The sequence below is a fragment of the Folsomia candida genome, unplaced genomic scaffold, assembly GCF_002217175.1.
Source record: "Folsomia candida strain VU population unplaced genomic scaffold, ASM221717v1 Fcan01_Sc009, whole genome shotgun sequence".
Taxonomy (NCBI): Eukaryota; Metazoa; Arthropoda; class Collembola; order Entomobryomorpha; family Isotomidae; genus Folsomia; species Folsomia candida.
The window spans coordinates 5,360,281-5,378,098 of NW_019091201.1; the positions used below are offsets into that span (position 1 = coordinate 5,360,281).

Here is a 17,818-nt window from a genome sequence, read left to right on the forward strand (position 1 = left end):
TCTTTCACTCCAGAAACGATTATTTCGTTATTTACACTTTTCTATCAAAGATTAAAGATAATTAGTTAATTAACGTTAAATTAATTGTCATCGCCGGTTGTTCTCATATTTTTAGACATACTAATTGTCACACTGCTTGAAAACAATGGCGCAACGGATGAGCATCGACCAGCCACAATCCGGCCAAGGACCGGCTTTTGTAGGGATCAAGTTTTGTCCGGAATGGTGAGTAATTAACAATAATTAAAATTTGGAAATTACTGACCAATTAAATCGCTCATGGCGGAAATTACTAACTAATTAAACCGCTAATTATTGCCTTAATTTTTTAGCAACAACATGTTGTACCCGCGAGAAGATAAAGAGAACCGACAGTTACTTTATGCCGTAATTAGTTTATTTAATTAAAAATACTTTGAAAATTGGAAGTTATTTATTTTTCTCTTAACAATTAATAGTGCCGAAATTGCGACTACAAGCAAATTGCGGACAACAATTGCATCTACGTAAACAAGATTACGCACGAAATTGAGTAAGTTATGGATGAAACCAATTATTATTAATTTAAAATCATTTCATCTTTGTCTAGAGTTCTCAAAATAAGACCGCACCGATAAGCTTTGTCGGTACAGATGATACCGTCAAGGCTTATCAGTCCGGTTCTATTTTGAGAACACTGTACTTCTGCAAAAATTATTAATTTTGCCAATTATTCCAGTGAATTGACCCACATCGTCAGCGACGTGATTTCTGACCCCACTCTTCCCCGAACTGAGGATCATCCTTGTCCTAAATGTCAGAGTAAGGAGGCCGTCTTCTTCCAGGCGCAGACCCGACGGGCTGAAGTATGTCGTCGTCGTAAATTTAAATAAATAATTAAATCATGTAATAATTATTCATTAACATTTATTGTTTCTTGTTCTAGGATGAAATGAGGCTGTACTACGTCTGCACGAATCAACACTGTACTCATCGATGGACCGAGTGAAGAAGATTAAAATTCAAAAATGTTTTGTATTTCATTTCGATAAGTTTGTTTTTTACTTTTATTTATTCTACGGATTAAGAATGAATACAGATTAATAATTTGTTACACTTCAATATTGCAGCTTTATAGAATAATGACACTTTAAACGTCTTCTTTGTACATACATACATATGCCGGTCGTCTGGATTTATGTAAATAATTTTGTATTAACATAGGCCTGATCGTCAAAATGAACATATTTTAATCATTTCTGGGAGTTTATTTTAAAATTCTGTACGACAGATTTCTAAAATAGTCGGTAAGTTGATTAATAGTGAGTTTTTAAGCAGTTTCGACGAGTTCCAATTTTTCTTAAGGTTTCTTAAACTTGATATCTCCTCCTTCAAAAAGTGCCAAAATCTGGAGCGTATATTTCTTAAACATTGGTAACTCCCTCCTCTACAAATTTGTCGTGCACAATTTTAAAATAAATTCCCACAGCCCAGAAATAATTAAAAATGTGGTAATTTTGGCGTTGAGTCATGTCATACTTGAAGCAATGCTTGATCAGGTATTGGTAAATGCATTTGATGTTGCATAGGAAGGATGCATCATTGGTTTTCAATCAATATATGACTTTGCATAATTACATAAGTACATGGTCTGACTGCCTTGTTTTAACGATGCATTTTCCAATATCATAAAAGTTTAGTATGCAATACAAGTTTAGTACAACACACACCAACTTGACCGAACTATAGCCGAATGCAAACACGAAACCCGGTATCCTTTATACCACAACTTTTATATGTACATATACCAAACCAACTGAACTCCAAAGTCAGAGTCAAGGTTGCTTCATTTCCAATCTCATCCGATTAAATTAAAGCACATCTTATCTGTCTCTCTTGTTTTTGGTGAAGAAAGATTTTGAAAAATATTAGTTTTTTTCCACGCCAATTTAAAAGACATCAAAAATGGCACTCCCACTTCTTTCCGAGGATCCCGTGTACACCAAATTAGTCGCCTTGTATCAAGATGCCGGTTCCAAGTTGGATATGCGTGAATTGTTCCAGCAAGATCCGGAACGGTTCAAGAAATTTAGGTGGGTGGATTGAAATTTTTTGTAGAAATATGCAAATATTTTATTTCATTTTGCATGTTTTGTACGATGAGATAGCTAAATTTTCGCATTTCATTCCATTTTCGCACGATTTTGATGCATGTATGATAGCTTTAAATTTGCGATCTATTGAGTAGATCAATAAGATAATTAAGCCAAAATGTGCGAATTTTTTGCACTTCATTTACGTACAATTTTGATGTATGTAATGTATGATAGCTTAAAATTTTGGTGATATTGATAGATCAATAAGATAAAAGCCAAAATGTGCAAATTTTTTTGCATTTCACTTAATTTTGCACGATTTTGACGTATGTATGTATGATACCTTAAAATTTGCTTATAATATTGCGTAGATTTATAAATTAATATGAACGTCAAAAAGTGCGAATTTTTTGCCAATTTGTTGAGAAATTCCATTTTTTTTTTACTAAAACTGACCCAAATTTGGTTTTTTATTACAGTGTTGAATTGGACCACCTTCCCTGTCCCGATGATGGTGGACCATTCCTTCTCGACTACTCCAAGAATATCGTCACTCCGGAAATATTCCAGCTTCTTTTGGACCTCGCAAAATCCCGGAAACTGGAAGATAAGCGAAACTCGATGTACTCGGCAGGAAAAATTAACACGACGGAAAATCGAGCCGTGTTGCATATCGCACTCCGAGCGAGAAGTGACGATCCACCCATCACCCTCGAGGGGAAAAATGTCATCGACGACGTGACCAAGGTTCTCAACCAGATGGAAAAGTTTTGCAATGATGTGATCAACGGGGTGTGGACGGGCTACACGGGGAAAAAGTTGACAGAGTAAGAAATACAGAAATATCAGTGTTTAATTCGGGTGCAAGAAATCAAGTGGTTTCTTGCAGATTAATATTTTGACCTGCGAGAAATGCGAGGCGCAAGAAAGAAACTACGCCCCGCCGCTGTAAATACTTCACACAGCGCGTGGTGGCTAGAGAGATGGCGCATATTTTATGCACTTTCTGGCATCTCGCATTTCTTGCACTTCTTGCTTTCCAGGGCATAAATTTGTAGCAGCAGAACTCGAAGGTTTTATGCATCTTATGGCAAACAACTATATTTCGAGTTGATACTTTTAATATTTACGGCATCAAAATTTTACATATTTACAAATTTGGAGAGGTAACGAGGACAAAGAAGACGGCTTCGACGAAGGAGACCTGTTCAAATTCTCCTTCATATTTAACAAAATTATAAAATTACAAGTAGTGTTACGGGTGCAAGTAATAATAACCACCTGCAACTTGCAGGCTGCAAGAAAGTGGTTTCTTGCAGGCTGCAAGAAAGTGGTTTCTTGCAGTCATTTTGACCTGCAAGAAACTACGCCCTGCCGCTGTAAATACTTCATACGGCGCGTGGCTGAATTTCTTGTACTTTCTTACAATTTCTTGCGTTTATTGCTTTGCACTGCAAGAAACGAAACACTGACACAAAATTTACCTCAATAATGAAAATACAAATTCACAATATTTATTAAACCTTTTCAGCGTGGTCAATATCGGAATCGGAGGATCTGATCTGGTACTAATAATAAAAATTCTTGAATATGCAAAAATTTCATGAGCGAATGAATAATTATTGTTTATCCTCAGGGTCCTTGCATGGTGAGCGAAGCCCTTACTCAATACCAAGTCGGTCCCAAGGCCCATTTCGTCTCAAATGTGGATGAATCCCACTTGACGGATGTTCTCAAATCGGTCAATCCGGAAACCACGTTGTTTATCATTGCTTCAAAGACTTTCACGACACAGGAAACCATTGCGAATGCGCAATCTGCAAGGAAATGGTTTCTTGAAAAGGTGAAAAATTTGGTGGAAATTTTCTGTAAAATTTTAATTACTGTAAATTTACCAACATTTATTTTCTTCAGGTTAAAGACGATTCCGCCATTGCCAAACATTTCGTCGCCCTTTCTACAAATCTCCCCAAAGTGCAAGAGTTCGGAATCACGACCACTTTTGAATTTTGGGATTACGTGGGTGGAAGGTACTCCTTGTGGTCGGCTATCGGACTCTCGGTCGCGTTGCAGAGTGGATTCGCAAACTTTAGAAAATTATTGGATGGTGCTCGATTCTTGGATCAGCACTTTAAAAATGCTCCACTGGAGAAAAATGTGAGATAAAAGTGAATCACTCATGGCCGAAATCGTGAAAATTAGCACATTGTTAATCATTTTTTGGCTCTGGGAATTTATTTAGTTTCGATAAGTTCCAATGTTTCTGAAGGCTTCTTAAACTTGAGATCTCCTCTTTCAAAAAGTGTCAAAATTTGGAGTGTATATATTTTTTTTATTAAAATTTTTTTTAAGTAAAAAAAATTTTTGATTAAAAAAATTGGTAACGATCTGCTCTACAAATTCGTCGTTCAAAATTTTAAAATATGTTCCCAGAGACGAGAAATGATTAAAAATGTGCTTATTTTAACGATTTTTGTGATGAGTAATTGAGTCTTTCATTAATTTATGCAAAAACTGTAGAATTTTGAACGTGAAAAACATTGGATAATTTCCGCGTTAACTATTTAGATAGTTATCCACACTTAAAAGTCCTTTACTTAATTGTTGCCTGATTGACAACAATAGGTTCCCGTAATCCTGGCGCTTCTTGGCGTCTGGTACAACTCCGTGATTGGCTGGGAGTCTCACGCAGTCCTTCCATACGACCAGTTTCTCTCTAAACTTCCGGCCTATCTGCAACAAGCGGATATGGAGTCGAATGGAAAGTCAGCCACACTTTCCGGCAAGAGGATCACTTCCTTCAATACGGGGCCCGTCCTTTGGGGTCAAGCAGGAACTAATGGACAGCACGCGTTCTATCAATTATTGCATCAAGGGACACGAATTGTTCCGTCGGGTATAATTGAAAAAATTACAATCTTGAAACTTTGTAGATTTTACAAAGGTACGCCTTTCTCTTGCAGACTTTATTGGATTCGCCAAAAAGAAAGAAGACATTTCTGGCATTTCTCACCACTCAATCCTCCTCGCTAATCTTATCGCACAACCGGAAGCTTTAATGGTGGGAAGGACACAACCTTCCGCCTCAATTCCGGAAGAGCTGCGTCCCCACAAAGTACATATTTGAATTTATTCAAATTCATATTAGGCAGTTAGCAAGCTTACGTTTTTAAAATTTCCGTACATTTCCCTATCTCTTGAGTTGGGCTAAAATTTCTGGAGACAATATGAAAAATGTTCGTAAGACACTTCAGAGTGATTTCAAAATAGGTTCCAGAAATTCTGACTCAACTCAAGAGATAGGGAAATTTACGGAAATTTCAAAAACGTTGTTTTGCTAAGTGCCTATTAACTTTCTACAAATGTGAATTACATGATTTTTTCTGTACTCCCAGTTCTTCCCAGGGAATCGCCCAACGAACGTTATCATGACCAAGAAACTCACCCCGTTCACGCTCGGTCTTCTCATCGCCATGTATGAACACAAGATTTTTGTCCAAGGTGCTATTTGGGACGTTAACTCGTATGATCAATGGGGGTACGCCAATCAATTCCTTAATTCTCATGTACATACATCGTTAAATTAAATATCTCTCTCATCTCATTATTTTAGAGTCGAACTTGGCAAAGAGTTGGCCAAAGCGATCGAACCAGAATTGGCTGGTCAGGCGACAGGAAATCATGACAGCTCGACGCAAGGAATTATCAACTTTATTCTCAAGAATGGAAAGTAAACTGCTCTCGTCCAAATGAGTCAAGCAACGCCAAACCTTAATTACCAAACACCTTAGAATTATCACTAAATTTTTCATAAATACTCTAAAATTAGAAACTTTCCAAATGACTAGCATATCCATAAACTATTTAGTCGAAAGTTACTCCCCGATTTGTAAAACCAATCTCTATCTACGAACTTCTATGTTACATACATACATCGAATGATTATATATATGTAATACATCGTAAATTCCATTAGACATTAGCATTTATTAAGGCATGTCTTCCAAGGTGTCAAATACTATTCTTATAGTCGTATCTTGTCTCGTATGGCACGTGTTTAGTTTAGTCGTAAAAATGTAGCACTATATTTAAGTATGATCAGAGAGAATAATTCACATGATTTATCAGTGGTGCTCAATCAACCAAAAAGTAATAAATTCAAGCTAAATCCAAAATTAATCCAAGCCTTCCACTTAAAACGACTCTCTTAACGCATAAACCAAAATCAAGGCGTTCTCCTCCTCGCAAAAATGACCTCAAGTTTCCACCGGCGTCGGCGTCCCTCCGCCCGAACTTTTGTTCACCATCATCGACTCCTGCGTTCCTACTCGACTTTTCGGCAACTTTGTCGGAATGGTGGACGACATGGACAACTTTCTCTCAAAATGGTGGATCATTTCTTCATCTCCGCTTCCAGGAAAAAGGGGAGCGCGGCTAAGGCCACAGAAAATGTAGAGCGGAAATGCGGACGCTTTATCCTTCCGGCGAAGTAGTTGCATAATCAGCCAGCAAATGTAGAGGTAGATGAAGGCATTGAAGATTCCGATGGTCTGAAAAAATCAATATTTTTAATGACTCCGCGCAAAAAAAAATCGTCAAAATCACCACATTTTGAATCATTTCTCTTAACTGGGAATTTATTTTAAAATTCTGGACGACAAATTTGTAATCTATGAGTTGATTAATGGAATGCCGGTGAGTTTCGCCAGTTTCGATAAGTTCCAATCTTTCTAAAGGTTTCTTAAACTTGAGATCTTCTCCTTCAAAAAGTGTCAAAATCTGGAGTGTATATTTTTAAAAATTGGGGAACTCCTTGCTCTACAAATTTGTCGTCCAAAATTTTAAAATAAATTCCCAGGGGCGAGTAATGATTAAAAATGTGCAGATTTTGACGATTTTGATTCCCACATATGCTCATAACAAATTAAGGCATAAAAGTTTACAAATTTTTTCATCATAATTTTACCGCAGCACTCGTCTTCTCCATGACGCGACAACTGCTCGCATCCGTCGCGGAAAGGACAACGATCGAAGTTATCATTATCAACACGCCGGCGACGCAGTGGAATAAAAAATCCTAGCGAAAAACAACCATTTAAAAAACAGCATGATTTCTTTACATGAACTTTCTCCTCTTTTCTTGTTATTTACCATTCCCCGTGACGTCCAATTCGCTTTGAAGACATCCAACAAGGAACACGTCAAGTGGAGGAAGGACATGCTAAAAATTACCAGAACGGTAACCAGGAAATAAATATCATTCTTATCTCCACATGATCCACACGACGCCAGAATTACGTCCAGAATCCCCACCATCTGAGAATTAGTTCAGATTAAAATTTAAAAATCCAGGAAACATTTCCAAAAATTTGCATGCATTCATATCATTTTCATAATTTTTACAAACTACTTTTAGGCAAAGTTTGTATGCAAATTATTATTTCAGACTGAAAAGAATCCTAGAAGCGTTTTTTTATAAAAAAAATTACATGTAATTGTGAATTTGTGCAGTTTTTTTTAGGAATGCTGGAACTCGGTTATTGCAAATTATGACTTTGCATGCAAATTATTTCTGCAAAAATTTGCATGCATTCATATCATTTTTACTTACTTCATAATTTTTACAAACTACTTTTAGGCGAAGTTTGTATACAAATTATTTCAGACTGAAAAAAATCCTGGACGAGTTTTAAAAAAAATTACGTGTAATTGTGAATTTGTGTACTTTTTTTTAGGAATGATGGACCTCGGTTATTGCAAATTATGACTTTGTATGCAAATTATTTCAGATCGAAAAAAAATCCAGGAAACATTTTACATGCATTCATAATTTTAAATTCATATAATTTGTTATATTTGGAAGTCGGTTCATTAGAAATTAAGAGTTTGCACACATGTATGCAAATTATTTCAGATCAAAAGACTCCAGTCTTCCAGCAATCATTTTACATGAAGTCATATATTTTTTTAGCAATTCTAGTTTTGCAAATTAACAGTTTGTACGAAAATTATTCCCAGTGAAAACAAAACTCCAGGAAGCCTTTTCATAAAAAAAAATTTCATACAATTTTTTTTTTGCTAAATGCTCATTTTATTTTACTCACAATGGTTACAAATTTCAACTTAAACGTCCCATCCGTCTGGGTGTCCACTTTGCACAGCATGGCGCCTTCCGTAATGCTAAATCTTCTTGCAAATTTGTACTTAAAAAGAGATCTCTATTTCAATTTCGCCCCACGAAATTAATGAGACTCACATTAAACAATTAAGTGAACTGTAAACTGTGTATGCAAATTGGTGTAGCAAGGACAATTCAATATTATTATTAACTCCCACTCGTTTAATGCCTGCCTGCTTAATGTCACTCACTTTTGACCAGCCAAACGGCTAACGAACCTTAACCAACCTCACGACCAACCAACGCGACGCGACTAACGAGTTTGCCAACATGATCCCAATTTTTACATCCATTTCATTCCGTTTCAAATCCAATCTCTGGAAACAGAAGCCAGACCAGCAGAAGAATCAGAACGAGTAGGCTACTTTCTTCTCCGTGGAGTGGAATTGTCGATTCGTTCGATGTCAAATCAAAAAAGTCGACAGAGTGCACATGACCCGAAACGAGACCACATACATACACATGCACATGGCCAACCGCTGGTCCATGTCAAACGGCATGACGTGGACGTGACTCCAGTACACCTTTGGGTTCAAACTCGTTAAATAACGCCCAAAAAACAGTACATACATACAAATCTTGCATATTTTTGCACAGTTTTGAACGCACAATTGAGCATTCATTAGGCAACATGTCAAAATTAATAGTGACGAGTGTGCCTGGTTATGGATTATGTCAGCTATGACCACTTGTACCTACTTATTTACGACGGGACAATGAGAGACAAATTAAGCTTCTGTAGAAAACCAGACTTTGCATCATTACGATAAAACATGGATTCATTAGTAACTAAAAATAGATTTAAATATGATACATATTTCCCATCAATTTTTGCCAAAAGTTCTTGACACCAAACTACATACATATTTAGTGCAAAAATATTCATCCATCTCTACTCCACCCAAAGTGAGAATAAGGAATCAAATACGTTTTTCCTTCTCACAAATATGAATCTATTTCATTTCACCACTATCAAAACGATAAGATCAAGTATGTACATAGGCCGAGGTGGTCGTCATTTTTCGACTCTCTTTCATTCCATTTTTGCCTTTATGGGAGCCACGCATGCAAGGAAATCCTTTCTGCAAATCGTGATGGAAATGTTATTTGCACTCTCGGACGGGGGGTGGATTGGTGATCTATTCGGCTGGATTCTAAATCTAGCAGGCTCTCTCTCATCAGAGTGATAAATAAATGGAGTGAAAGCCTGCTGATAAGCATTCACAGGAAAATTTTTACTTATAAGAATAGAACAAAAATTGATTATCTGGTTAAACTTGGTTACTCGGGCTGCGTGCTAAAAGTAGTTTAGAATCGGGATGAACCACCAGTGGCCGCGGAAGCTGGAGGGGACAATGGAGGGACAATGTCCCCACGGTTGTTCATCACAGTGATAAATAAATGGAGTGAAAGCCTGCTGATAAGCGTTTATATACAGCAGGAAAATTTTTACTTATAAGAATAGAACAAAAATTGATTATCTAGTTAAACTTGGTTACTCGGGCTGCGTGCTAAAAGTAGTTTAGAATCGGGATGAACCACCAGTGGCCGCGGAAGCTGGAGGGGACAATAGAGGGACAATGTCCCCACGGTTGTTCGATGTCCGCATCTTATATAAACCCGTCCCTCCCACCATTCTACAAAGATAATGTCCCCAGATGTCCCCACGGCTTCCGCGGCCACGTATTTAAGAGCGAGATCTCACCATATTGATCATAATTATTTTACCATTGTCGGGATTTTTCTTATTTATATAGGAATGTTTCTGAGTTCGAGAAAATTTGTCCAAAAATTGTACATGTTTCACTCCGATTGATGTTTTTACAGCTTAAAAAGTATTGTTAATATATTTCAAGATTGATTTTATAATTGTAATTAGAGCAAAATTTCATTTTATTCAGTTTCTCCATCTTTCTCTCAATGAGAAAGATGGAGATAATTCTCAATAAAATTCTCAATCAATAATTTGTGTCATTAACAAAATCACAGTAAATGACCAAAGCTGCCCACTGGTTTGTTTCTGAATTGGATTTTTTTTCGGAAAATTTGCGTTGCACATGTTTCACGCCGATTTATAAGTATGACAGTTTTAAAAATTATTATAAATGGTTAAAGTTGTGTTGCACATAATTTGAAATGTGTTAAAATTTGTCTAAAAATTTCAATATATCCCCTTATTCATTCTCCGTTTCTCCATATTTCTCAACCCCTGTGGACATACGGTTTACACGTATTGATCATTGAAATTATTATGTAAATTTAGCAATATTTGCGGATTTAAAAATTGCACATGTTTCACTCCGATTTATATTTTTTATGCACTTTCAAACTATTATAAATATTAAAAGATGCGTTCAGCCCGTCTCCCAAAATTTCAAAATCCCATTTTCACCTTGTTTCTCTCAACCCACCATTTAATTTATATAGCTGGAAACATACCAACCACTGACCATATCTTTTCAAAAATTTAGTATTCATTCAAAAGTCAGTCATCCCGATTTCTGATTGATAATTTTCATTCACATTCAGTTATTTTCGTTCAAATTCAATTCATTTCACTTCATCTGACTTCATTTCTTATTTCGCTCCATGTGTTAAGCATAGGGTGAAAAATGAAATGAGTGAGAAATCTTTCATTCACAGTCATTCATCTAAAATGAGGGAATCCTTCAGTCATTTTCATTCAAATGGCAGGAAATTCATTTTCATTCACTATCATAATGAGTCAAATGAACGAAAGTGAACAGGTATGCCACTGACACATATATGTATCATTGAAATTAGGTATGTAAAATTAGCAATATTTATTTGCGGATTCGAAAAATTGTACATGTTTCACTCCGATGTACATTTTTGAAGGCTTAAAAACTTTTATAAAGGGTTAATTTTGCCACTGATAATTAAAAAGTTCAAAATCTCATTTTATTCAGTTTCTCTGTGTTTCTCTCAACCCAAAATGTGTACCAAATCACAGTACTTTGACCCAACTGACTAACAATGGAGGCGCAAACCATGTTCAGCCCAGATAATTTTTTGACCTTATTAGTTTGAGCAAGAGCAAGTCTTTACAAACAACATTTGGTTCAGCACTTGGGCAGATGCGCAAATTTCAGCACGTTATGGGCGCCGCAAGTTCGCACAAACGCACGATTTTTCGGGCAATGCCCAGCGCGAGCTCAACTTCGTGCGTTTTTGCGAACTTACGGCGCCCATAACTTGCTGAAATTGGCGCATCTGCCCAAGTGCTGAACCAAATGTTGTTTGTAAAGACTTGCTCTTTCAAACTAATAAGGTCAAAAAATTATCTGGGCTGAGCATGGTTTGCGCCTCCATTGTAAGCTGCATTTGTTTATATAGGAATGTTTGGTTGTGAATTCGATTTCCTTCGGAAAATTTGCACATGTTTCACTCCGATTTACAATTATTACAGTCTTAAAAATTAGGATAAATGTTAACAGGTATGTTGCATGTTTGAACGTATTTAATTTGTCATGTCTCAAAATTTCATTTCATCGTATTATTCATTTTCTATTTCTCCATGTTTCGGGGACGCATATGGATCACATTGAAATTATGTAAATTTGTGGATTCAAAAATTTGTAAATATGTCATGTCACTTTGATTTGTGATTTACACTTTTTGGAGGTTAAAAACTATTATAAATATGTTTTAATTTTGCTATGGGTTAAAAGTGCAAAATCTCATTTCATTAATTTTCTCCGTGTTTCTCTCAACCCATAATCATACCTGTTCAAAAATTTAGTTTTCGTTCAAAAGTCAGTCATCCCAATTTCTGAGTGAAAATTTTCATTCACCTTTAGTAATTTTCAAATTCATTTCATTTCACTTCACTTCACTTCATGACTTTATTTCTTATTTCTTCCTGTGTATTAAGCTCAGGGTAAACAATGCAAGGAGTGAGAAATCCTTTCATTCATAGTCATTCATTCGAAATGACGGAATCCTTCAGCATTTTAATTCAAACGACTGGAAATTCATTTTCATTCAAACGACTGGAAATTCATTTTCATTCAAACGACTGGAAATTCATTTTCATTCAAATGACTGGAAATTCATTTTCATTCAAATGAATGGAAATTCATTTTCATTCAAATGACTGGAAATTCATTTTCACTCAAATGACTGGAAATTCATTTTCATTCACCATCATTCACCATCATAATCAGTCAGATGAATGAAAGTGAACAGGTATGCCCATAATTTGTGTTAGGCTCGTTGATATTACGTATGTAAGTCTATTATTTGCGAATTCGAAAAATGCACGTGTTTTACTCCGATCAGCATTTTTTACCGATTTAAAAACTATTAAAAACGTTAATAAAAGATGCGTTGCATGTCTACATATAATTTAAATTTACAGCGTCTCAAAATTTTAATATCAACTTATTCATTTTCAGTTTCTCCATGTTTCGGAAGACGCATAGTGATCACATTAGGCTCATTCAAATTATGTAAATTTACCAATATTTATTTGCGGATTCAAAATTTGCACATGTTTCCATCCGATTTATATTTTTGTACAGTTTCATAAATCGTTAAAAATATTGAAAGGTAGGATTCATTTCGACAGCAATTTGCCATGTCTCAAAATTTTAAAAATCATTTTACTCATCTTCTCAGCCACAATTTTTGCACTAGGCATATATAGATCATTGGAATCATCTATGTAAATTTTTGCAATATTTGGAGATTCAAAAATGGCACATGTTTCACTCCTTTTCACGTTTTTTAAAGGTTGGAAAACTATTATTACAAATGTTCCCAGATGAGTTTCTTTTTGATCCATAATTTTATATGTATCAAAATTTCAAAATCTCATTTTCTTCATGTTTCTCTCAATCCAAAATTATTTATGATATCAATTTTCGCAAATTTATGATAGCAATTTTTACCGATTCGAAAATTGCACATGTTGCACTCCGATTTATATGTTTACAGTTTAAAAACTATTATACATTTTACAAGATTGGTTCTTTCCTCAAATTTTCATAATCCCATTTTCTCCATGTTTCTCTCAACCTAAAATTTGCTGTAAACGCAACATCGACCAAATCAAAGTGCTTTGACCCAAATGACTCAACTGCACTTATTTGCACACAAAGGAAGAAAGCCGACGAGGTATTTACACACAGGATTCGGTATCGATTTTGTAATTAAGGCAATCAAAAGTACAGATCTAACCCCCACCATGAACTCGCACAAACATTTGCCATTTATTCCTCTCACATTTAAAACCCTGCCTAAAACGCACGTCCATCTCGAACTTGCAGATTTCTACACTCTTAGAAATCCGGTATTAAACTAATACCAAGCGGTATTCATGTATGACTCTGCCAAAGTGGTATTGATAAGTAATACCTTGTAGTAATAGCTCCGTATTAAAGGTTTGCCACATCGGTAGCAAATTTTTACGGACCGTATAATTTTAATACCAAGCGGTAGCAACTTTATTACCGAGAAATAAAACCCGACTGAATATAGAAGATTTTTAACAGTGTAGAAATCCAGTATTAAACTAATACCAAGCGGTATTTGTAGTAATAGCTACGTATTAAAGTTTTCAGCTTGGTCTGAAATTTTTACGGACCGGTATAATTTTAATACCAAGCAGAAGTAACTTTAATACCGAGACATCGGTTCCTGCCTGACTATACCAGATTTCTAAGAGTGTATAAATCCAGTACTAAAATAATACCAAACGGTATTCATGTATAACTCTACCATATGATATTAATACGTAATAACATGTAGTAGGAGCTCGGTATTAAAGTTTTGTCATATCCGTATTAATTTATAATTTTATAATATATACATATAATACCGGCCGGTATAATTTTAATACCAAGTGGTACCAACTTTGCCACCGAGTAATCAATGGCTGCCTGACCACACCAGATTTCTTACAGTGTAAGAAACCAAGCCCAGAGTTGATTGGACTTTCTTCACCTTCAACTTGCTCCGGAGGTTTGATTACAATGTTAAAGATTTCATTACAGATTGGCCGGAATTTGATTAAAGTGACATTTCTCTTGTTTTCCGAATTCCACCACAAACAACCAAAAACAAATCAAACCAAGCATGCCAACCTTTTCAGAAGGGAGCAAAACGCTGTGTGATCATTGAACCGTTGATTAAATGAAGGCGAACGCAGGGGAAAAGATCAAGATCGATTATTCGCGTGTGTTCCATGACATGATTTGTCGTCTCTCTGACTATGTAAGATTTTTATGTAATATGAACGAGCAGAGTTGTACAATGCCAATGCCATGAAAATAAATACCCGGGCATTTTTGGCGTACAAATTAATGCCGGGTATTTTTGACGTGAAAATTAATTCGTGGCATTTCGGCTTGAAAATAAATACTGAGCATTTTTTACATGTCGGGAATTTTGAATATGACCCTTCATACAATTTTGGGCGTGAAAATAAATTTGTGGCATTTTTGGAATGAAATGAATTCATATTGATCATGATTATTTTACCCTTGTCGAAATTCTATTTATTTATATAGGAATGCTTCTGAAATCGAGAAACTTTGTCCCAAAAATTGTACGTTTCACGCCGATTGATGTTTTTACAGCTCAGAAAGCTTGTTAATCTATTTACAGATTGATTATAAATTTTGTATTAGAGCAAAATTTTATTTTCTTCATGTTTCTCTCAATCCAAAATTTGTCTCACAATAATTGATCAAAGCTGCCCACTATTTGTTTGTGAAATGGATTTCGTCCTGAAAATTTGCATTGCACATTTTAAGTATGAAAATAAATTCTGGAATTTTGGCCATGAATAAAAATTCCAAAAATCTTGACCATTTTTGCCATGCCATAAATACCCTCCTTAGACATTTATTCCATCATTCATTGTAGCATTATGGACCATAAATTTAAATTTTAAGCAAACAAGGCATCTCATAGCTGCTTAAGTGCCCTGGACATCGAAGGTATGTACAAGTGTACGTGGAAAGCGAGGCATTTTTTCTACATATGTATATATGATACACAAAAGGTGAAAGTCTAGCCTTGTTGTTTTATACCAGTACCGTACCAACAGTGGTATATGGTGGCAGCAAATACCAGGCCCGGGGCCCGCAGGGGCCCGGGCTCGGTCGCTAGCTTTCCACTAGGTATAATGGACCTTTTGTCTATTGAAGATTAAAAAAAAGTTTTTGTTTAGATGTACCTAACATTAAACTGCTAGATATTATTTGTATTTCATGGGTAATTATTTTTGTATGAATTTGAGCAGACATACTGGACAATTTTTAATTTTAATAGCCTGACTTTCGAATCTTAAATTAATATGCAAAATCGTCATCTTAGCTGAACCTTCATGTTTTTTGGCAACTTGAAATGTGCCTTGCTAGGGAGCAAATTTACCATAAGCCAGGGACAAACTTTGGTATAAACTTAGGCCCCTTAATCGGCAATGCGACGACGCCAGAGGTCTCGCTCCGATTTTGACGAAACCACGATAATTATGTAACCTTAGACAAATAATTGAACACGTGTTTCAGGATTTTTCATAATGCTCAGCTTAAATGAAATTATGACGGAATCCGTGAGCGAGAATTTCTATTTTTACCGTGATATTTTCATGCGAGGGAGAAAAATACAGATTCTCGCATACTAATTCCATGCATGATAATTCGTTTAAGGTTAAAATGGGTCGGCATGAAGTGGTTTCCTCAAATTTTGACCCGACCAATTTTAAATTGCTCACGCACCCAAATAACCCGAACGGTAATTTTCATGTTCCTGAATGTTCGTGTTTTCGGTTGTGGAAGAAGTTTTGAATACATTGTCAGCCAAAGCAGGATTTTTCAAAACGTTGTTAATTTTAAAATTTTAACTCTATTTCAACAAGCAAGTAACATGTTTGCTAAAAAATTACCTCAATAAAATTATAAAAACTGTTTTTGGAAAAACTTTTAATGTTTGAAATTTTGATGCTATTTCGAAATTTTGAAAAAATGTTACAGACCAGAAAATTCGAAATTTTTTTTGAATTGTGGAAGTTTCTTAAACTCAATGTAATTCTGTGCAATAAAGTGCTTTCATTTTTTGAAATGGGGTAAAAATTTATTACTTTGAAAAACCCTGATTTGGCTTAAAATGTATTCACAAAATCTGGCACAACCGAAAACACGAACATTCAGGAAAACGAAAATTATGGTTCGAGTTATTTCGGTGTCTGAGCAATTTAAAATTACAATTTAATTGTCACTATTTTCCCGTGGATCTGGGAAAATAGTGTGCTCTAAATAGGTAAAATATTACTTCGTTCCTAAATACTACTAGTATTCTGGAGCAAAAACGATTGCGTAATATCGAATATATTTAACATGAAGGGCCCGGCACTGAAGCTCATACCAGGCCTGAAAATTTCACGGTACGGCTCTGTTTTATACACACAAAAAACGTAAAACAATCCCCCTGTCAGTCACACTTTGCGTCACTAAAGATTTTATTTACTAACATTGGAGATCTCCCAGCGGATGCTCTCTGATTTTTAGCAAATAAGTGTCAATTGATCAAATATTTGGTTAATATGTAATTTGCGAAAGACAAATGAATGGGCACGTTTGGCAGAGATATTTTCATCCGAAAAGGAGAAAACTCGCAGTAGATTTGGAAAGTGTAAAACTTGTCAACTTTACTGCGCATTTGCTCCCCTCCGGATGCAAATATGTGCGCCAAACATGCCCATTGGGAAATTTGCAAATTTCATATGAATTAAATTTGTCATCGATTGACACAAGTTTGCTCAAAATCAGAGAGCATACGCTGGGAGACCTCCTCCTCTGAGATCTTTCAAGAATTCGTAGGTATACGACCTTCACATAAAATTAGCCCGTATGAGTGAGTGGGTGGGGTCCAATCTTACAGTTTTCATTACATATTATCGCTACTTCGAGATCAATAAATAATCATACCCAATTCTCATCATGATACCGTCATCTCTCTTCCTCCCTGATTGCATCCTCTCCTTGTCAACTTTTACTTTCTTTTCTAGGAACGAACGAGAAACTATTTATCTCCAAAAGTTTGGCGACATAAATAAATAAATGACATTTTTTCCTCTTTCCTCCCAAGCAACACCCATTTCTCGATCATTCACCCGAAAAAAAATTTATCGCCCACGCCCAGTTGGCTCGATCTGCTCTCTTGCAGAGGTAGATAAATAGGTGGGCAAAATACTTTGCCAAAATATTTACAGTATTTTGAGCCCCGTTCTTCTCAGGGTTTGGATTTCCGGGGGGTGTTACACTCACAAAAAGAGGAAAATCCATGTGCAGAAGGCAACAGTTAGTAGAAAATACAGGTTTTTTTTAAGAAATTAACTTTTTATCGCTGTCAAAATAAATACATTGCTTTCCCCATTTTTTAAAAATAATTTAAAAATAATTTAATTTAATAACTTAATACGAATTTTGAGCTGGATTCTTCCCAAGGTTTGCATTTCCGGGGCTGTTACACCCACAAAAAGACGAAAATCTACGTGGAGAAGGCAACAGTCGTACGAAAATACAGGTTTTGTGAA

At 35.6% G+C, this 17,818-nt stretch overlaps 3 protein-coding genes across 3 annotated transcripts; 2 read left to right on the forward strand and 1 right to left on the reverse strand.

The window, feature by feature from the left end:
* Nucleotides 1–9: 9 nt before the first annotated feature.
* Nucleotides 10–1,101, forward strand: LOC110854149 (DNA-directed RNA polymerase II subunit RPB9). Its single transcript, XM_022102549.2, has 5 exons — nt 10–225; nt 333–387; nt 459–532; nt 719–845; nt 926–1,101. Exons 1-5 carry the CDS (start codon nt 146–148, stop codon nt 986–988), a joined length of 399 nt encoding a protein of 132 aa, XP_021958241.1. The 5' UTR covers nt 10–145; the 3' UTR covers nt 989–1,101.
* A 690-nt stretch (nt 1,102–1,791) lies between these two features.
* Nucleotides 1,792–6,254, forward strand: LOC110854349 (glucose-6-phosphate isomerase). Its single transcript, XM_022102779.2, has 9 exons — nt 1,792–2,072; nt 2,555–2,902; nt 3,607–3,640; nt 3,712–3,918; nt 3,990–4,232; nt 4,701–4,971; nt 5,039–5,190; nt 5,471–5,613; nt 5,689–6,254. Exons 1-9 carry the CDS (start codon nt 1,945–1,947, stop codon nt 5,807–5,809), a joined length of 1,647 nt encoding a protein of 548 aa, XP_021958471.1. The 5' UTR covers nt 1,792–1,944; the 3' UTR covers nt 5,810–6,254.
* LOC110854350 lies at nt 5,765–8,498 on the reverse strand. The gene is made up of 4 exons (XM_022102780.2): nt 8,180–8,498; nt 7,227–7,391; nt 7,042–7,152; nt 5,765–6,625 (listed from the first exon to the last, which is right to left on the reverse strand). Exons 1-4 carry the CDS (start codon nt 8,237–8,239, stop codon nt 6,332–6,334), a joined length of 630 nt encoding a protein of 209 aa, XP_021958472.2. The 5' UTR covers nt 8,240–8,498; the 3' UTR covers nt 5,765–6,331.
* Between the last annotated feature and the right edge of the window lie 9,320 nt (nt 8,499–17,818).